The following is a 22,538-nucleotide window of genomic DNA, read 5'->3' as shown; positions in this document are numbered from 1 at the left end:
TGATCGTTTGTTGGAGATGTGGACACCAAGGAACTTGAAGTTCTCAACCTACTCCACTACAGCCCCGTCGATGAGAATGGGGGCGTGCTCGGTCCTCCTTTTCCTGTAGTCCACAATCATCTCCTTTGTCTTGATCACGTTGAGGGAGAGGTTCTTGTTCTTGCACCACACGGTCAGGTCTCTGACCTCCTCCCTATAGGCTGTCTCATCGTTGTCAGTGATCAGGCCTACCACTGTTGCGTCATCGGCAAATTTGATGATCGTGCCTGATGATCGTGCCTGAGTCGTGCCTGGCCATGCAGTCATGAGTGAACAGGGAGTACAGGAGGGGACTGAGCACGCACCTCTGAGGGCCCCCGTGTTGAGGATCAGCGTCTCGGATGTGTTGTTCCCTACCCTTACCACCTGGGGGTGGCCCATCAGGAAGTCCAGGATCCAGTTGCAGAGGGAGGTGTTTAGTTGTTGATCTGTGGATCTGTTGGGGCGGTATGCACATTGGAGTGGGTCTAGGGTTTCTGGGATAATGGTGTTGATGTGAGCCATGACCAGCCTTTCAAAGCACTTCATGGCTACAGACATGAGTGCTCTGGGTCGGTAGTCATTTAGGCAGGTTACCTTAGTCATGCTGGCCCATGTTGACTCCAATGCTTCCCACAGTTGTGTCAAATTGGCTGGTGGACCATTCTTGATACACATGGGAAACTGTTGAGCGGGAAAAACCCAGCAGCGTTTCAGTTCTTGACATACTCAAACCAGTGAATATTTTGTCTTGCCCATTATCCTTCTGAATGGCATACATACATAATCCATGTCTCAATTGTCTCAAGGCTTCAAAATAATTATTTAACCTGTCTCCTCCCCTTCATTTACACTGATTGAAGTGGGTTTAACAGGTGACATCAATAAGGGATCTTAGCTATGTCATGGAAAGAGCAATGTTTTGTACACTCAGTGTATATCCTTCAGTATAAATGTACAATTTAACATAAAATGCTAAATACCTGTATTTGTTTAACAAGTATTACAAATAGCAACAATAAACAAACAATAAAAAACTATGGCGAGCAGTGAACTGAAGAGGAGAAGGAATGAGATGGCTGACATTACCTCAGACTCCAGGTCAAGGGTCATGTGCAGGGTTCAGGGGTCACTATCACAGATGGAGGAACTTTCTCGACGTCCTGAGGATAGTGATAATAAACGGAAGGATTAAAACACAGTAAAAAAGGGCAGAACATTGTTTCACTAAAACACGCACTGAACTTCTGTAAAAAGGAGAAGAAGGTGATTAAGGGAAAGAAAGAGAAAAAGAGAGAGAGAGCGAGAGAGCAAGATGGGAACAACCCACAACCTGAACACTTGCTCTATAGACTAGAGGTGCAGTAGCCTACTAAGTCCTGTTATGTGGTAATGTGTGCTGATCAGTGTGAAGCTGACCAGAGCCGTGGAAACAAATGTTTATTTTCAGATCTCGGTGATGAATAAGCCATAGGTAGATATAATCAAGAACAACATGTGAACAAACATGTGCCTGCACACACTGGTATGGGATATGCCTGCTGGCAGCATTTCAAGGAAACACAAACACACCGAGAAGGCTAGGACATGGCACAAGTGTGTGAGGTCAGGGTCTTTCCCAGGTACAGATAAAGGAGAGAGTAGGAGAGGAGAAAGGAGGAGAGAGACAGAGGAAGAGCTGTACAACACTGAGTCACATTGTCTGGCTGGAGATCAATGTCTGTTAGACTGGCTCAGAGAGAGAGAGGGGAGAGACCTAATTTGCAAGGTTTTATTTAGTTGGATACTTAAGCAATAATGCCCGAGGAGGTGTGGTGTATGGACAATATACCACGGCTAAGGGCTGCTCTTATGCACAACGCAACACAGAGTGCCTGGATACAGCCCTTAGCCATGGTATATTGGCCATATATCACAAACTCCAGAGGTGCCTTATTGCTATTATAAACTGGTTACCAACGTAAAAATAAACCACTCATTTTATAAAAACATTTTTTAAATATGATTTAGTTTCAGTTTCAGTGTTAGGGACAGAAAGCATGCATGGGAGGCAAGGAGCCATTTGGGTTGTTCAGTTTTCTGTGTTTTTTGGGATGTCACTTCTTGCAACTGGGAGGGGGGGGCAGTAATACGTAAGGTACTGGGTCAGGTCATAGGTTAGGTTAGCCCTTCCATGTCCAATTTGATTAGCTGAGGTGATTTGGTGAAGTGTGAAATGCTCTATCTAGAAACAATTGATCATTGATTGCGATACGGTTTTGGAAACCTTGAACACTCAACTTAATTATCATCCAAAAATAACTTTAAAATTACAAAAGATACGCTGTTTTACCACAGATTTCCACTGAGATTGTTGGTATAATACAGCTTCGAGCCAACAGGTTTATTTTGATCCTTTCCAAGTTCACATGAGCTCAGGAAGTGCAACATAAAACACCTCAGAGGGAATCTGCATTAAAACGCTGCACAGTAAGTTCATATTTTGGATTTGTAAAATCATTTTGGGGTGATATGAAAGTATCACCCCATAACGTCTTGCACACGGTGATTATTAACAGTTCAACAGAGCATCGGGACAGCTGTACACATTAACCCCACTGTGGTCAATTATTTAAATGAGAACCCTACTGTATGTATGTATGGCCTTAGGTTCTCCAGAGCTAAGATTAAGCTAGGTTAGGTTTAAATTACAAAGTCAATCTCAATGTGACTTGGTGGAAGGAAACTCTCTCTCGTCCAGGTTTACACCAATTAAATACTGTGTGTGTCTATGTGTTAATAATAGCATAAATTATTTAAACAGAAGCAGCTTTCATACTGCATACAGAAATTATTGCAGCAAAAATAACCTAAATGAGGAGGTGGATTCAACTTTTGCTCTGTTACTGTTACGTAAAGCAAGACCATGAATATGCAAGCAGAGGAATTTAACTTGAAAAACTGGTCGTTCAGGTGATCTCAGATTTCTTCATAACAATGCGTATACTGAATTCAATGCATTGTAATAAAGGGAGAAAGTGATCTGCTCATGCATATTGTCTACACTTAACACTAAATAGATAAACAGACTGGATTAATGGATGCCTGTATAGACTCTCACCGCAAGGTCAAATAAAAGACACAATGCTGGATATTGACGTTCTAACACACGCACTTAGTCACACACCAGCACATGCGCGTGTACTTACACACACGCACGCACACATACATGCACGCACACACACACAAAATACACAGACATCCCTTCTGCCATTAATAAAGGCATTAAAGTGAAGTACATAATAATGATTCAAATGTCAATAACAAAACATTTCAAAGTGATTTCCCATTGTTGACCTCAGAGAGAAAGTCCAATATTATGACAGGAAACAACTGCATTATCTGTAATAATCCAATCATTGGGCATAGTAGAAATGATTGTAGTTCACGAGTCAATAAGGTGGGACAGAGAATGGAATTACACTTCATGCTGATTAAATGAATCCTAATATAATCCTAGCAAACCCGGGAACATTTCAAGAACATTAGCTAAGATTCCCATTAAGTTCTAGTTAGTGTTTTATTTTATATTTGGATGTTCTCCTAACTAACATTTTCCCAGCAAACCAGAATTAGTTGTGTGAAAGTTCCCTGAACACTCGTTAGGTTGCGGCAAATGTTCTCATAACACAAAAACTGTCCAGTCGTGTTGATAATTATACAATGTCAGTAGAAAACATTCACCTGATGTTGCAAGAACGTTCCCAGAACACATTTCATCTGTTCTTTAAAAAGGTGCCCAGAATGTTTCATTAGGTTGTGGAAACAGTCTGATGGGAACATTGTGGGGACATCACAGAAGATGAACTGTACAGTTGTGCTTTTGATTATACAATGTTCTTTTAGGTTGCAAAAAACATTCACCTGATGTTACAAGAACATTCCCAGAACACATTTGTATGTTCATTAAAAGTTCTTAAAACATGTATTTAGGTTTTGGGAACATTGTGGGGATATAATTACAGATAGGTTCCCAAAACAATAAAATTGTCCAGTTGTGCACCCTGATGTTTGTATCAGGGTGCACAAGACATTCCTTCGATGCTGCAAGAATGTTGACGGAACAGCCTTTCTGAGTTCTTTAAAGGTTCCCAGAACATTTAATTAGGTTGTAGGAAAAGTGTGGGTACATTACAAGAGACAGGTTCCCAAAGCACAAAATATGCTCAGTTCTGATGACATTCATACAATGTTTAAATTAGCTTGTGCAGGACATTTCTTTATGTTGTAAAAAAATTGACAGAACACACACACACACACACACACACACACACACACACACACACACACACACACACACACACACACACACTTACTTCAATAGATAAACAAAACACAGACTCTGCTATAGGGGCTTAGCACCAAGTTCGCACCTTGCCTATACACTGAGTGTACAAAACATTAGGAACACTTTCCTAATATTGAGTTGCACTCCTTTTTGCCTTTGGAACAGCCTAAATTCATCTGGCCATGAATTCTACAAGGTGACGAAAGCGTTCCACAGGGATGCTGGCCCCTGATGACTCCAATGCTTCCCACATTTGTGTTAAATTAGGTGGATATCCTTTGGGTGGTGGACCATTCTTGATACACACAGGAAACTGTTGAATGTGAAAAACCCAGCAGCGCTGCAGTTCTTAACACACTCAAACTGAACACCTATTACCAAACCCATTCAAAGGCATCTTTTGTCTTTCCCATTCACCATCTGAATGGCACACATACACACCCATGTCTCAATCCAGCCAACTTGAGACAAGTGTGGGAAGAATTGGAGTCAACATGGGACAGCATTCCTGTGGAACGCTTTCGACACCTTGTAGTCCATGCCCTGATGAATTGAGGCGGTTCTGAGGGTAAAAGATGGTGCAACTCAATATTAGGAAGGTGTTCCTAATGTTTTGTGCACTCAGTGTAGATTAGTATGATCATGTCACCCTTCTCATTGTTTTATTTTTTATATTAAAAATATATGTTTATGTGTACATTTTTACCAGCCCACCCAACTCAAAAATGGTCCAGCCCATCTGGCATTTGCCAGAATTTCCAGATGGCCAATCCGCCCCTGGAAACAGACACATGCGCCACATGCTAGATTCTCCCTTTTAAAAAACTGTCCTGTGCAGCTGTAACATTGTCAGGCACGTGCACCGATAAGGCTCTATCTGTGCAGAGCACATGTCCCTTTGCCATTCCAGTATTGAAAGTGTCTTTTTGGGTGGTGGGATAATTTATTTTTAAACATTTGTTGTCATTGTTGTTCGGAACCCACTGCCCGCAAGTCGTCTTCAAGTTCGCCACCTCCATCCTGTCCCTTGGTTGCGCCTGTTGATCTTGCCCTGTTGATCTTGCCCTGTTGATCTTGCCCTGTACGGAGCTCACTCGCGAGTCGCGCCCCGTTGCATCTTTTTCAAGTCTGCCCTGTACGAAGATTTCACGCTCCGGGTCACCAAACATGCATGGCTTGAGAGATGCAGTTACCGGCCGAGTGTGTGTAGCTAGATACCTAGTTTAAATATTATCAGTACTGCCACAGCAGCATACCACTAATTAACACTTGATAACACTTGATTTAGCCTCCATCATCATCATCAATATTTGGTCTGCTTGGCTGATACGCGCAGCAGAGAGAACGACAGAGAGGTAAATTACAATCAGTAAAAGAAATTGAGCTAGCTAACTAGCAGATTTACATCAATCATCAGCATCAATGCCCTCTTTTCCCCATGTCAATAATGTCTTTAGGAGGCACTGTAACTATACTGAATAAAAATATAAACGCAACATGCAACAATTTATACGATTTTACTGAGTTACAGATCATATAAGGAAATCAGACAATTGAAATAAATAAATTAGGCCCTAATTAATGGATTTCACATGACTGGGAATACCAATATGCATCTGTTGGTCACAGATACCTTAAAAAAGGCAGCGTGACACATCTCCTTCGCAGAGAGTTGATTCGGCTGTTGATTGTGGCCTGTGGAATGTTAGCTCACTCATCTTCGATGGCTTTTGAAGTTTCTGGATATTGGCGGCAACTGGAACATGCTGTCATACACATAGATCCAGAACATCCCAAACATGCTCAATGGGTGACATGTCTGGTGATTATGCAGGCCAACTGGGACATTTTCAGCTTTGTTTCAGAACATTCAATTCTCTGGCAACAGCTCTTGTGGACATTCCTACAGTCAGCATGCCTATTGTATCCTCCCTCAACTTGAGACATCTGTGGCATTGTGTTGTGTGACAAAACTGCACATTTTAGAGAGGCCTTTTACTGTCCCCAACACAAGGTGCACCTGTGTAATGATCATGCTGTTTAATCAGTTTATTGATATGCCACACCTGTCAGGTGGATGGATTATCTTGGCAAAGGAGAAATGCTCACTGACAGGCATGTAAACAATTTTGTGCACAACATTTGAGAGAAATAAGCTTTTTGTGCATATGGAAATTTTCTGAGATATTTTATTTCATCTCATGAAACATGGGACCAACAATTGACATGTTGCTACAGAGGCATTTGGTATGTTATGAATTTCGAGATATTCATCATGAAAGTATTTATTTTTCAAGAGGGGCTTTTTCCCATTTACCTCATTTGGTAGTCTATTTAAAATTCCAGTATCGAACGAAGAAATAGAAGACTGGTCATGGGGCGGCAGGTAGCCTAGCGGTTAAGCGCGTGGGGCCAATAACCGAAACGTCGCCGGTTCGACTCCCCAACTAGCTAGTTATCACTGGTGACCTGGCTGGAAAAATCTGTCGATGAGCAAGGATCTTAATCCCAATTACTCTTCTGGATAAGAGCGTCTGCTAAATGTCATGAAATGGAACCAACCATTTCCAGGGGACCGTTCACCGTCCGATACCATCATTTCCCTTTTCTACACCATAAGAAAACAATGAGCGATTTGCATTCTCAAAATAGGATTTCAGAAAAAAATGACATGTTAAATGTAGTTGTAGGCTACCCTCTGCGCATCAAGTAGGCTAGACTAATTCCCTTTCAATTGACCTGAGGCAAATAGGGTCCGTTTTTATTGAACTAAATAAAATATGCCAGTTATCTCCATGCCATATTTAGAATTAAACTTTTGAGTTGAAGGGTTCAGAGTCGACTTTTTAGACTGCTACCGAGCACAGAGCAAAAGTGTGCTCCAAAATAATGATTAACAAAAGTGGACCTGGAATGGGGACCTGCGTCCGGCGTCATGTGAAGTGTGCTAAAACAATCAGCATGTGTAGCCTAGTAGTCTAAATAAAGTGGAATATTTATTTCGGACTGTTGTATTTCTCTTGAGAAAACAAGCAACAGGTGAAATTATTTCTGCACAACACAGCGGAAGATGCACAACATAGAAGAGATAAACACAAAACGTTATTAGGCCTACAGCTTCTAGAAAATCATAAAGTGAATGTAGGCTTTTCTAAGCAACAAACATTTGTTTTCCTTTAGGCCTATATTGTCCTCCTAAGATGTGGGTACAGTATAGCCTACAGCAAAACGTGAGGCAAAACATCTAGGCCTATTGAGATTACAAGACAGGTCTAAAACGAAAACACAGCAATTAAACCTATTTCCGAACGCTATTATGAATTTAATTTTACCCTGACAATTAGGCCTAATTTAGCCTTATCCACGACAATATTAGGCTAATAAAACCGGTGATAAAGTCAGCATTACAATAATTTGAACATTCATGAATAATAACATAAATGAAAGCTAAGTTTCCATTCATAAACATTTATTGATGAATGGTGGAAATGTAGATATTCCATTTTAAACATGTAGCTCAAGATAATAGTCGCGGACTGTTTTGTCCAAACAATATGTGGTGACATTTTATACAGCAACATTAAGTTATTGAACATCACATTAATATTTTCCAATTTTAGTTCCCAATCGTTTTCTGATCGGTTAAGACCCACGGCGTTGCGGGTAACATGCGTGCAATAGTTCCAACAATTCCATAATATTCATAGGACACCTTCAGATTAGGGATTTCTCCTCCTCTTATTGGTGAATCGTGATAACACTTTAGATAAAGTCAAACTGAAACTTCACCTGATTTAAGAGCATGCATTTATCAAAGACAAGATAAGAAAAGAAGAAAGAAAACCATTTAGTGCATTTGGACAAAACTGATATAAAAGTAGGCTTATATTTAATCAAAATATTCTTACAATATTCAAAAAGAAAAAGCAACCTGTTGTGTGACGAGATAACATTATATTGTCTGAATATTTACTGAACTAAAAATATGCTCTTTGGAATTATAAAGGAATCCACAGGAATCCAGAAGTACAAAATGCCTATAAATTAAAAAATATAGTGGGCTACACACACTGAAGCAAGACGGTATAGAACACAACGCACTCCATTCCAGAGACGATATAATTCCAATGTCCTGTCTGTCTTCTCCAGACATACTGTATAAGCCGAGCCTGACAAGTGAAAGGTAATGCGTCAGCAGGTTTGTGTGTATAGAGAATGATGCTCGATGTCAGACGGTACGGCGAGACGTGAGGAGAGGAGGAGAGGTGAGTTAAGACGATGATGAAGTCCCTCAAACGTTTTGGCCCAAATCACCAACAAAGTGATGAGTTTAAACTATACAATGTATAAAACGGGTTCCACGAAATCTTCACAACAATAGTAAAAGAACAGCAAATACCGGACATGGCCCACATGGTTGGTTTAGGATAGGTTATAACCCTAACCCTAACCCCTCAATTCAACCCTAGACCTCGAAGCCAGTTCCACTGCCTTTTTCATTGTGCCCCTCTAATCAGGGATTTATTTAGACCTGGGACGCCAGGTGGGTGCAATTCATTATCAGGTAGAACAGAAACCCAGTAGGTTAACGTACCTAGTGTAAGAGTTGAATTAAATCCCCCTGAATTAAATACCCCATAGGCTACTGTTTGAATGCTCAAAACATGAACAACATTGATAATATGAGAATGTGGCAAATTATACAAAGAAGACAGGCTGAAACATCTAAATATTGAAGTTACCTTTCAGTTCAATTTGACTACATTTACTGTAGGCCCTAAATGAAAGCCTATTGAGAAAGATTTGGATGCACAGATACGTAATGATTATTGTACACTTTTGCGGGAGATGTCAAACGAAACAAACCGCACACATGTTTTCTTTGTACTTCTTAAAATAGCTACAAAATAACGACGGTAAAACGAATGAGATGCATAGAGGATATTTAACTACCTAACCCCATTCTCATAAAATATCGCAACAAACTGTAAAAAAAAACCCAAAAGGTGTTATTTGTATCTTTGCCATGCCACAACTTTACGCACAGAAACTTTACACATCTGACAAAATGTAAGACAATTTATTTTCCTCTTTTAAACAGTTTTACTATTTTTGACGCCGTAAAACTCACATGAAAAACTCTGGGGACGATGGGGTGTTGTCGGGTCCGTTTTCCCTGCAGCCGTTGGTGATAAGCTTCTCGTACTTGTCCTTGTATGCGTCCCGCTCCCTGGCCAGCCGCGATATCTCCGCCTTGAGGTGGTCCACCTGCTGGATCAGCTGCGTCTTCTCGCCCTCCAGAACATGTCTCTGCTGGACCCGCTTGTAGCGGCAGGACTGGGCATAGCCTCTGTTCTTTAGGGTCCTCCTCTTCTGTTTCAGCCGGATCACCTCCTCCTTGCTGACCCCGCGCAGTTGTCGGTTCAGCTCCCGTACTGACATGGTCACCAGCTGGTCGTCCGAAAACCGGTCGTCCAGGTCCAGGTGTCCTATGTGCTGGTGGCTGCCTGCCGAACTGGCGTTGGACGGGACGCCGGTGGAGGGGTGGTGTCCCCCGGCGTGGTGGTGGTGGTGGTGATGGTGATGGGGACCTCCGTTCTGCGCTGCCGCTGCAGCGATAACAGCGGATACCACAGCGGCTGCTGAGCCCATCTCCTCCCCGGCCATGCCGCCTCCTGCCCCGGCCACACTGGCGAACTGCTGCCCTCTAGCATAGCCATCGAAGGACTGGAGATGGTGGCTGCTGCTGATCAGCGCCTCTACCGCGTCTTCGGGGCTGAAGCCCAGCGCTTCGGGATTCAGCTGCTGTTGGTAGCCGCTCATCCAGTAGAAATCCTCCAGGTGAGCCTTCTGCTCGCTCCCGGAGCCCGGGCTGGGCGCCGAAAAGCTTGGGGAAGGGGGAACCGAGCTGCAAGGCGTGCTCATCGGGGTGGAAGACAAGGATCCCCCGGCGATCAAGCGGCTGCACTGGCTGATGCTACGATCCGGCTCCACCGGCTCCTTTTTCACTTCAAACTTCATCAGATCGAAGTCATTAACATATTCCATGGCCAGGGGACTGGTGGGCAGGTCGGAGTTGCTCATTGCCAGTTCTGATGCCATCCTGCTGCTGCTGAAAGCAGTCCTCCAAAGGGGCTGAGCAGCACCTGTCAAAGCGGGCTGCTGTGACATACACTGAGCCAGCTTGATTTCTTTATTTATTTTATCTTCCAAAAAATGGAGAGAAAAAACACAAGGGTTTGTAGCCTAATTGCGCAGCGCACGTTTTTTTTTGTTATTTTTTTCTCTCTCTTTATGCAGTCTCTGCACAGACGCACCAGAGCAGCTCGTGCGTCTCTCTCTCCTCCGTTTTCTCCCTCTCTTTCTCCTTGTCTGAGCGCAGTTCTGTGTGTTTCTAACATTTAACACTTCATGCCTTATTTTAGGATTAGTGCGCCAAGTTGAAGGAGGTTCACGTGTCGGGTCACAGGCAAATTCTTGCCTTGTAGAGAAGGAAAGAAAAACAACTCCACTCCAGGCTTGACGGAGAGAGTGTTTTTTTAAAGCCATCAATCCCTGCAGACGAATTCAAACGCCTTGCTGAATTTTATAGGCGTCCTAACATCAGGGCTCTGGGCTCAAATATAAAAGTTGTACTCACAGCCAATGAGCTATCTCGCTTTGAGGGGTAATTAGCATAATAGGCATAATAGTAGAACATCCAACATTTTGGAAACTCTGGGAGCCCTCTCTGGAATGCAGAATAAAGACAGTAAAAACAAAACAAAGAAACTTCACATAGCCTATTGGTTATAACGACTTAAAATGAATGGTAAATATGTTCATCCCATTTGTTTGAATAAAGTTGGGCTACCTACATAGGCTATATAAGCGAGTGAAGCTACATATAAAAAGCAAGTTAATAGTATATTAGATACCTTATGAATAGGGTATAGATATAGCCTACGATACCATTTTGTCAGCATAATAACAAAAAGGCATAGGCTATGTTTTTAAAACATTGGGGTTCTAGGGCCTAAAACGTAGGTTATCCAATTGCTTATAACATATCGAAGAAGGTTAGTTAAGTAGTAGTAACAGCATTAGTGTTGAGTGTAACTATTTCATTGTAGAAAGATGGAGGTAGATGAAGGTAAACACTTCGCTTACCGTGGAACATTTACCAGCCAAAGTGGCCTCATTTCACTCAGTCTATGCGTGTATAAAAACCTAATTCAGAGCTATTTAATAGGCTCTGACCTAATGGACATGCTCAATTATGTTTACTACGTTCTTCTGATACCACTTCAATTTGGGTCGCGTTCCCCTGCTCAGACGTTGCATGCATCAACCAATGGTTACGTGCCACGTCATCGGCTGTGTCACCGACTGACAGATTGCTATAACATATGATGTGGTTAGCTGATACGTGCAATACCTATCAAGGCGTTGTAAGATCTGGCAGGCGTCAGCAACAGCTGGGAAGGGAACGCGCCTATTCTCTTGTAGCAGTTCTTGATCAGTGAAGTCATTGAACGTGGACTCGTGTTGTCGGTATGGTTATAAAAGCATGGGACCGGCTATGTGAGTGAGTGGCTGTTAGCAAACCCAACAGCGCCACCCTTTGGAATGAGACAGTAGGCCTAGGTCAGTCAGTAGTTACGACACGTGTTACGATCCCCTCTGCTTTTTGATACTTTGTACAATGATAAAACATATAGAGGGATCTGCATAAATAATGCACATTTTCGAGCCGCTGTATGTGAGAGCATACATTTCTGATTTTAAAATAAGAAAGACGAAAAACAAGGTAAGAACACACTGAAGATGGTGCATGGTCATACTGTAGGACTAGGACTTTAGTGTTATATATGTCACGTTCACTATAAGCTCTTTATAACACACTCCATCAAATACTTCTCTGCCTCTTAGCTCCAATATGGAGTAATCTTCAATAGAGCCTGTTTCCCTTCTAATGAACAGAACAGACATAGTAGGCTTCTCCCCCCCACCTTCCTCCCTCCTTCCTCCCTCCTTCCTCCCTCCTTCCTCCCTCCCTCCTTCCTCCCTCCTTCCTCCCTCTATACCGCAGGAGTGGTGGCACATAAGAACAAACCATGAAGAGGGTTATCCTCGGAGGAGATGAGAGTAAATAACACATCTCTCTGTAGAGCATGTCACACGGGAAAGCAACATCTAGAAATCCAACACCTCCAGCAGCACAGCACCAAGTCCCCTGTGCCTCAACACAAGTAGATATTCTCCTGGTCCCTGTGACTGTTCATGGGGACTTAGCGCTAAACACAGAGGATGTTTTATTCATTAAAACACAAAACAGAGTAGGCTCTCTGAGGAGGAGTCTCTGATGGGTTGAATAAATATCAGAGGAGAGGTGTCCCTTCTAATTCCACTCTGCTGCTGCTGCTGCTGCGGCCGCTGTGTAAACACATAGTCATTATTAGTCAATAGAAGAACTAGAAAGTGTAATTGCGGTGAATCTCTGTCAATTAAGTGAGGCTATGAAACAGTCAAACACATTTTTAAGCACATGTCATTTAGACAATAACATGCTCATATGATCAAAATTATATTTCTTTATCCAAGTTGTTTTGTACTACGCAGTATTGAATACATTAGTAATAATGCACATTTTGTTTTAATGCATTAGTGGGCATTTTATTATTTGTTTCCAATAATGTGCATTAGCCTATTCATAATGTTGCTGATAATGCATGGACCACACAAAGTTATAATGTAAGATTTCCTTGTTTTCGAATTGTTTTCTAAAAAGCCATAGATAGTCCTATAGATCTGCTAGGGCCTAGGCCATGGTATTTTCTCTAGCCTGCAATCAACAGTATCCAGTTGTTTCACTGTTGTTTCACTTCACTGATTCAGTTTGGACCTGCTCCAATAGAAGGGTAATCGGACTGTCTAAAATGTAGCCTGTCTAATCGGTGTCCTCTCAGAAGCTATGTTTATCAGAAACTCTGGGCAGGTTTAACCCAAATACCCATAGTGTTAATGAGAGATGATGTGACCTTTCACCCCAGGAGAACACTAATGTATCCTGGGTAAAAGTACCCAGTGTTCCATTCAGGGCTGGCCTGTGATGTACTGTTAGTGTGACCTATTAATGATTATATCCATTACCAGGCTCTCCTGATTGTATGACTTATGTTCCATGTCATATGGAACTCCTTTTTATTTTGAAGTAAGCTTATGTTACGGACTTGCTTGCTTAGCCAGTATCACTTCCCCCTGATTCGGCTCATAACTGGCTGGAACTCAGGACCTCTTCTTTGCTAACACATGTAACTGCCCTCCTTGACAACGTTCCAACGGGTTGAGCCACCCAAAAGTTACCAATTTATTTTGAGATGGTGTGTGGGGTGGGGGTGTAGCCAATCACGGATGAGTCATCTGAAAAAACTATCTGTGTGTTGATTTTGAAGTACCCTTTATTAAGGCAGAAAACTCAGTGTAACTTCAATAAACCCACATTAAAAGGGGCAAACTGAAGTTGCTACATCCATTTTTGGACGTAATTATAAACTCAGCAAAAAAAGAAACGTCCCTTTTTTAGGACCCTGTCTTTCAAAGATAAATCGAAAAAATCCAAATAACTTCACAGATCTTCATTGTAAAAGGTTTAAACACTGTTTCCCATGCTTTTCAATGAACCATAAACAATTAATGTACATGCACCTGTGGAACGGTTGTTAAGACACTAACAGCTTACAGACGGTAGGCAATTAAGGTCACAGTTATGAAAACTTAGGACACTAAAGAGGCCTTTCTACTGACTGAAAAACACCAATAGAAAGATGCCCAGGGTCCCTGCTCATCTGTGTGAACACGCCTGAGGCATGCTGCAAGGAGGCATGAGGACTGCAGATGTGGCCAGGGCAATAAATTGCAATGTCCGTACTGTGAGACAGCGCTACAGGGAGACAGGACGGACAGCCGATTGTCCTCACAGTGGCAGACCACGTGTAACAACACCTGCACAGGATCAGTGCATCCGAACATCACACCTGCCGGACAGGTACAGGATGGCAACAAGTTACACCAGGAACGCACAATTCCTCCATCAGCGCTCAGACTGTCCGCAATAGGCTGAGAGAGGCTGGACTAAGGGCTTGTAGGCCTGTTGTAAGGCAGATCCTCACCAGACATCACCTACAACAACGTTGCCTATGGGCACAAACCCACCGTCGCTGGACCAGACAGGACTGGCAAAAAGTACTCTTCACTGAAGAGTCGCGGTTTAGTCTCACCAGGGGTGATGTTCGGATTCGCATTTATCGTCGAAAGAATGAGCATTACACAAAGGCCTGTACTCTGGAGCGGGATTGATTTGGAGGTGGAGGGTCCGTCATGGTCTGTGGCGGTATGTCACAGAATCATCGGACTGAGCTTGTTGTCATTGCAGGCAATCTCAACGCTGTGCGTTACAGGGAAGACATCCTCCTCCCTCATGTGGTACCCTTCCTGCAGCCTCATCCTGACAGGACCCTCCAGCATGACAATGCCACCAACCATACTGCTCGTTCTGTGCATGATTTCCTGCAAGACAGGAATGTCAGTGTTCTGCCATGGCCAGCGAAGAGCCCGGATCTCAATCCCATTGACCACGTCTGGAACCCGTTGGATCGGAGGGTAGGGTTACGGCCATTCTCCCCAGAAATGTCTGGGAACTTGAATAATGCCTTGGTGGAAGAGTGGGTTAACATCTCACAGCAAGAACTGGCAAATTTGGTGCAGTCCATGAGGAGGAGATGCACTGCAGTACTTAATGCAGCTGGTGGCCACACCAAACCGACTGTTACTTTTAATTTTGACCCCCTCCCCCTTTGTTCAGGGACACATTATTCCATTTCTGTTAGTCACATGTCTGTGGAACCTGTTCAGTTTATGTCTCAGTTGTTGAATATTGTCATGTTCATACAAATATTTACACATGTTAAGTTTGCTGAAAATAAACACAGTTGACAGTGGGAGGACATTTCTTTTTTGCTGAGTTTATGTACAAATTGATTCTTGAAGAATATAACATATTAATGCCTCATGAGCTTAGTTCAACTGTCCACCACATCAGAACCTAAAATATAAGCTTGTTTTACTCCAATGTTTGCAGGGGGAGGACTGGGACAAGAATTCGGCCCTGGCATTTTATCCACACCAGCCCACATCGCTGCACGAGCCACAAACTCATTTCCCCCTGGTCTCTCTGGTGCCATTAACTTTTACAGTTAGTGGCACCAGCCCATGATTTGGTCTGACCCAAATCATGAGTAGTGTAGGCTAATCATGAATTACATACATCTTAATGTGCCCTAACTAATATGTTGGGCTAATTAATTTGGGGTTAGCACCTGAGGAAGTGGAAACTCAAAACACATTAACTAGATCGCTAACTCTAAATATAATACCCACTGCTAGTAGCCATGTATTCATCCAACAGTAAATGTAATGTCCTAAAAAAAAACTTTTTAGTTGTGGGCTACCTATAGGCCTATGCCCTCGCAATGATGGCTGGTTCGCATTTCGCGCACGTCGCTCCATATCTCAAAGCCATATCAAATAGTTGCTATTGAGCTGAATATTGAGTTGAGAAATAAAAATTATACCTACAGAAAGATGAGATCCTGCTCTCTTTGACAAAGACAAGGACAAACTTCCAAAGCGATGTTTACCCACAATTGTATTTTGAAATGATATACAATCAGAATGCATTTGTCTCTTGAGCTCATGGGGGGAGAGGACGGTGGCTCGCTCATCACAGTAGCAGGTCCCAGCGAGGGCACAGGCACAGGGGCGGGGCAGACACTTTCATTTCAGGATGAGGATAATGCACTTGTTTGACCAAATCATGGTTTTAGCCGACGTTTTGACTAAGGTGACAATGTAAAAAGGGCGCTTTCTACGTTTATAGGCACCCTTTCTGATTCTAATGATCCATGGTCTTGGCTGTCTAACTGATGACAGAGTCAGAGCAGGTCTTTTTGCTCATGCCACATTTGTGTTTGAATGTGTGTTTGCGTGACCTCAGTTCAGCCTATCAGAAAACCGTGCCGGCACATCTTGGTAGGGTGGCCGGCTGTTCCCCACTGATCAGCCAAAGGCTCATTATAGAGCAGAATGACATGTCACCTTTCTCATAGTTGAATTTTTTATATAAAAAAATATATTTTTGTGTGTCAATTTTGACCAGCCCATCTGGCATTGACCAGCCCAATCCACCCCAGAATGTTTGTAAACAAAATAAATGTAAACAAACACTATATAGCTTCAGAACATAGTTATAACTATAATTTGGTCTGTCTATGAATTTGAGACTGGTTACATTTCTCCAAACCCCATCCCTCTGGTTTTTTTTTGGGGGGGGGCATGCTTGTTATTGTTTCAACTGCTGATTTAGGGTTTAACTAAACGTAAGGAATCCACCATTGCAGAGCTTCTGCTTCATAATTACTTGTTATAGTCCCAATAATAAGTAGGCTTCAAATACAGTGCATTCAGAAAGTATTCAGACCCCTTCACTTTTCCACATTTTGTTACATTACAGCCTTATTCTAAAATTGATTAAAAAATAAATACATCTCATCAATCTACACACATTACCATAACGACAAAGCGAAAACAGGTTTTTAGATAAGGTATTTCTGTTATTTACATAAGTATTCAATCCCTTTGCTATGAGACTCACAATTGAGATCAGGTGCATCCTGTTTCCATTGATTCCCTGTAGCTCAGTTGGTAGAGCATGGTGTTTGCAACGCATGGTGTTTGCAACGCATGGTGTTTGCAACGCCAGGGTTGTGGGTTCGATTCCCACGGGGGGCCATGTATGAAATGTATGCATTCACTTCTGTAAGTTGCTCTGGATAAGAGCGTCTGCTAAATGACTAAAATGTAAATGTAAAATTGATCATTCTTGAGATGCGTGTAGAACTTGATTGGAGTCCGCCTGTGGTAAATTCCATTGATTGGAAATTATTTGGAAAGGTACACACCTGTCTATATAAGGTCCCACAGTTGACAGTGCATGTCAGAGCAAGAACCAAGAAATGAGGTCGAAGATATTGTCCTTTGAGCTCCAAGACAGGATTGTGTCGAGGCACAGATCTGGTGAAGGGTATCAAACATTTTCTGCAGCATTGAAGGTCCTCAAGAACACAATGGCCTCCATCATTCTTAAATGAAAGAAGTTTGGAACCACCAAGACTCTTCTTAGACCTGGCCGCTCAGTCAAACTGAGGACTCTCAGACCATAAGAAACAAGATTCTCTGGTCTTATGAAACCAAGATTGAACTCTTTGGCCTGAATACCAAGCGTCACATCTGATGGAAACCATGCAATGCTCATTACCTGGTCAATACCATCCATACGGTGAAGCATGGTGGTGGCAGCATCATGCTGTGGGGATGTTTTTCAGTGCCAGGGGCTAGGAGACTAGTCAGGATCAATGGAAAAATGAACGGAGCAAAGTACAGAGAGATCCTTGATGAAAACCTGCTCCAGAGAGCTCAGGACCTCAGACTGGGGTGAAGGTTCACCTTCCAACAGGACAACGACCCCAGCCAAGGCAGCGCAGGAGTGGCTTTGGGACAAGTCTCTGAATGACCTTGAGTGGCCCAGCCAGAGCCCGGACTTGAACCCGATCGAACATCTCTGGAGAGACCTGAAAAAAGCTGTGCAGTGACGCTCCCCATCCAACCTGACAGAGCTTGAGCAGATCTGCAGAAGAGAATGTGAGAAACTTCCCAAATCAAATCAAACTTTATTTGTCACATGCGCCGAATACAACAAGTGTAGACCTTACCGTGAAATGCTTACTTACAAGCCCTTAACCAACAGTGCAGTTCAGGAAGTGTTAAAAACATATTTACCAAATAAACTAAAGTAAAAAACAATAACAAGTAACACAATAACAATAACAAGGCTATATACAGGGGTACCGGTACTGAGTCAGTGTGCAGGGGTACAGGTTAGAGGTCATTTGTACATGTAGGTAGGGGTGAAGTGACTATGCTTAGATACTAAACAGAGAGTAGCAGCAGTGTACAAAACAAATGGAGGGGGGGGGGGGGGTCAATGTAATAGTCCGGTGGCCATTTGATTAATTGTTCAGTTATGGCTTGGGGGTAGAAGCTGTTAAGGAGCCTTTTGGTCCTAGACTTGGCGCTCCGGTACTGCTTGCCATGCGGTAGCAGAGAAAACAGTCTATGACTTGGGTGACTGGAGTCTCTGACAATTTTATGGGCTTTCCTCTGACACCGCCTATTATATAGGTCCTGGATTGCAGGAAGCTTGGCCCCAGTGATGTACTGGGCCGTACATACTACCCTCTGTAGCGTCTTACTGTCAGATGCCGAGCAGTTGTCATACCAGGAGGTGATGCAACCTGTCAGGATGCTCTCGATGGTGCAGCTGTAGAACTTTTTGAGGATCTGGGGAGACATGCCAAATGTTCTCAGTCTCTTGAATGGGGAATTTTTTGTTTTTGTGCCCTCTTCACGACTGTCTTGGTGTGTTTGGACCATGATAGATCATTGGTGATGTGGACACCAAGAAACTCTCTCCACTACAGCCCCGTTGATGGTAATGGGGGCCTGTTCGGCCAGCCTTTTCCTGTAGTCCAAAATCATCTCCGTTGTCTTGCTCACACTGATGGAGAGGTTGTTGTCCTGGCACCACACTGCCAGTTCTCTGACCTCCTCCCTATAGGCTGTCTCATCATTGTTGGTGATTAGGCCTATCATTGTTGTGTCATCAGCAAACTTAATGATGGTGTTGGAGTCGTGTTTGGCCATGCAGTCGTGGTACCCTTACCACCTGGGTAGGCCCGTCAGGAAGTCCAGGATCCAGTTGCAGAGATAGGTCTTTAGTCCCAGGGTCCTTAACTTAGTGATGAGCTTGGTGGGCACTATGGTGTTGAACACTGAGCTGTAGTCAATGAACAGCATTCTCACATAAGTGTTCCTTTTGTCCAGGTGGGAAAGAGCAGTGTGGAGTGCGATTGAGATTGCGTCATCTGTGGACCTGTTGGGGCGGAATGCGAATAGGAGTGGGTCTAGGTTATCCCGGAGGATGCTGATGATGTGAGCCATGACCAGCCTTTCAAAGCAATTCATGGCTACCGACGTGAGTGCTACGGGGCAGTAATCATTTAGGCAGGTTACCTTTGCTTCCTTGGGCACAGGGACTATGGTGGTCTGCTTGAAACATGTAGGTATTCCAGACTCAGTCAGGGAGAGGTTGAACATGTCAATGAAGACACTTGCCAGTTGAGCCACACATGCTTTGAGTACACGTCCTGGTAATCCATCTGGCCACGCGGCTTTGTGAATATTGGCCTGTTTAACCTCACTAGGGTAGGGGGCAGCATTCGGAATTGTGGATGAAAAGCATGCCCAAAGTAAACTGTCTGCTACTCAGGTCCAGAAGCTAGGATATGCATATAATTGGTAGATTTGGATAGAAAACACTCTAAACTTTCCAAAACTGTTAAAATAATGTCTGTGAGTATAACAAAACTGATATGGCAGGCGAAAACCTGAGGAAAATCCATCCAGGAAGTGCTATTATTTTGAAATGCCTGTTTGTCCATTGAAAACCTATCCACCATACAAAGACTTATGACCTAGTTCACGATCCCTATGGCTTCCACTACATGTGGCCAGTCTTTAGGCATTTTTTCAGGCTTTTACTCTTAAACATGAGGGAGAAACACCACTTTCAATGAGAGAACAGTGGAAATTTCCAGACATGAGTCCTGCGCGTGACCGGGAGCGTGCCTTTCTTGTTTTTCCTTTTCTATTGACGAAGCTATTGTCCGGTTGAAATATGATCGATTATTTATGACAAAAACAACCTGAGGATTGATTATAAACAAATTTTGACATATTTCTACAAACTTTTAGATTTCTTATAGGCATCCGGATTAGTGTCCCGCTCCTTGAAAGCGGCAGCTCTAGCCTTTAGCTCGATGCGGATGTTGCCTGTAATCCATTGCTTCTGGTTGGGATATGTACTTACGGTCACTGTGGGGACGATGTAGTCGATGCACTTTTTGATGAAGCTGATGACTGAGGTGGTACACTCCTCAATGCCATCGGATGAATCCCAGAACATATTCCAGTCTGTGCTAGCAAAACAGTCCTGTAGCGTAGCATCCGCGTCATCTGACCACTTCTGTATTGAGCGAGTCACTGGTACTTCCTGCTTTAGTTTTAGCTTGTAAACAGGAATCAGAAGGATAGAATTATGGTCAGATTTGCCAGATGGAGGGTGGGGGAGAGCTTTGTATGCATCTCTGTGTGTGGAGTAAAGGTGGTCTAGAGTTTTCTTTCCTCTGGTTGCACATGTGACATGCTGGTAAAAATTTGGTAAAACTGATTTAAGTTTTCCTGCAATAAAATCCCCAGCCACTAGGAGCACCGCTTCTGGGTGAGCATTTTCTTCTTTGCTTATGGCCTTATATAGTTGGTTGAGTGCGGTCTTAGTGCCAGCATCAATCTGTGGTGGTAAATAGACAGCTACGAATAATATAGATGAGAACTCTCTTGGTAGATAGTGTGGTCTACAGCTTATCATAAGGTACTCTACCTCAGGCGAGCAATACCTCTAGACTTCTTTAATATTAGACATCGCGCACCAGCTGTTATTGACAAAAAGACACACCTTCACCCCTCGTAGCTTCTCTGTTCTTCCAGTGCATTGAAAATCCCTCCAGCACTATATTATCTGTGTCGTCGTTCAGCCACATCTCGGTGAAACATAAGATATTACAGTTCTTAATGTCCTGTTGATAGGATAATCGTAATCATAGGTCATCAATTTTATTTTCCAATGATTGCATGTTAGCAAGTAGAATTGATGGCAGTGGGAGTTTACTCACTAGCCTACGGATTCTCAAAAGGCAGCCCGATCTGCGTCCTCTTTTCCTCCGTCTTTTCTTCACGCAAATGACGGGGATATGGGCTTGTTCCTGGGAGAGCAGTATATCTTTCTCATCGGACTCGTTAAAGGAAAAAGCTTTTTCTAGTTCGTGGAGAGTAATCCCAGTTCTGATGTCCAGAAGTTATTTTCGGTCAAAAGAGACAGTAGCAGCAACATTATGCACAAAATAAGTTTAAAAAAAGTTACAAACAACGCAAAAAAAACTAACAAAATAGGTTACAAAATTGGTTACAGGCACGTAAAACATCAGCCATCCTCTTCGGCGTCATCTTAAAAGTACAGGTGTGTCAAGCATGTAGCGTTGTCACGTGTGCTCCCTCTCTGGCCTCTAGGTCACCAGGCTGCTCGTTAGGGCGCACACCTGTCACCAGCATTACGCGCTTAATGACACTCACCTGGACTCCATCACCTCCTCGATTACCTGTCCTTTATATGTCACTCCCTTTGGTTTCTTCCCCAGTCGTCATTGTTGCTGTTTCATGTCGGTGCGCTGTTTGTGTTTCTTGTTTTGTTCATTTATTTATTAAATGTATTCACTCCCTGAACTTGCTTCCCGACTGTCAGTGTACATCGTTACAAGCGTCATACGCAAGAAGACTCGAGGCTGTATTCGCTGCCAAAGGTGCTTCAAGGAAGTACTGAGTAAAGGGTCTGAATACTTATGTTTTTTTAGTTAACCTGTTGGATTTACCCTAGGATAGGGGGCGCCACAGCGCATTTTGGAAAAAAATCGTTCCCATTTTCAACGGCCTACTAATCAAAGTCAGAAGCTAAGACATGCATATACTTATTTTATATGGATAGAAAACACCCTAAATTTTCTAAAACTGTTTGAATGGTGTCTGTGAGTATAACAGAACTCGTATGGCAGTCAAAACCCCGAGACCGATTGAACCAGGAAGTGGAAATCTGAATTGTGGACTCGACTTCACAGCCTTACCTATAAATCACAACGTAAAAAAATGAAAATTTAGCACTTTCCAGTGCTTCCACTAGATGTCCCCAGTCTTTACAAAGTGTTTTGAGGGTTCTGCGGTAGAAACTCAGTGAAAGAGACGATGTGGCAATTGGTCAGAGTAGTAGGGCCATGAGCATTGTGACGTCGGCGGCCGTGTCTGCCCCCACCTTTGGAAGCCTTTTGAAACACAATGACATCGTCCCACTCGAATCTGATTGGCTCTCTTGTTGAAACAGGCCCTGACGATTATTTTATACAACGTTTGACATGTTTGAACGAACCTAACT

General features: G+C 43.0%; 1 protein-coding gene across 1 annotated transcript; it reads right to left on the bottom strand.

The window, feature by feature from the left end:
* Window positions 1–1,107: 1,107 nt before the first annotated feature.
* LOC115197270 (transcription factor Maf-like) lies at window positions 1,108–10,894 on the bottom strand. The gene is made up of 2 exons (XM_029758644.1): window positions 9,477–10,894; window positions 1,108–1,181 (listed from the first exon to the last, which is right to left on the bottom strand). The coding sequence occupies exons 1-2, from the start codon at window positions 10,514–10,516 to the stop codon at window positions 1,154–1,156; spliced, it is 1,068 nt and encodes a 355-aa protein (XP_029614504.1). The 5' UTR covers window positions 10,517–10,894; the 3' UTR covers window positions 1,108–1,153.
* Window positions 10,895–22,538: the final 11,644 nt, after the last annotated feature.

The sequence above is a fragment of the Salmo trutta genome, chromosome 7 (genome assembly GCF_901001165.1).
Source record: "Salmo trutta chromosome 7, fSalTru1.1, whole genome shotgun sequence".
NCBI classification, from domain to species: Eukaryota; Metazoa; Chordata; class Actinopteri; order Salmoniformes; family Salmonidae; genus Salmo; species Salmo trutta.
The sequence above is the reverse complement of the archived record's forward strand: the minus strand, read 5'-3'. Positions and strand labels throughout refer to the sequence as shown.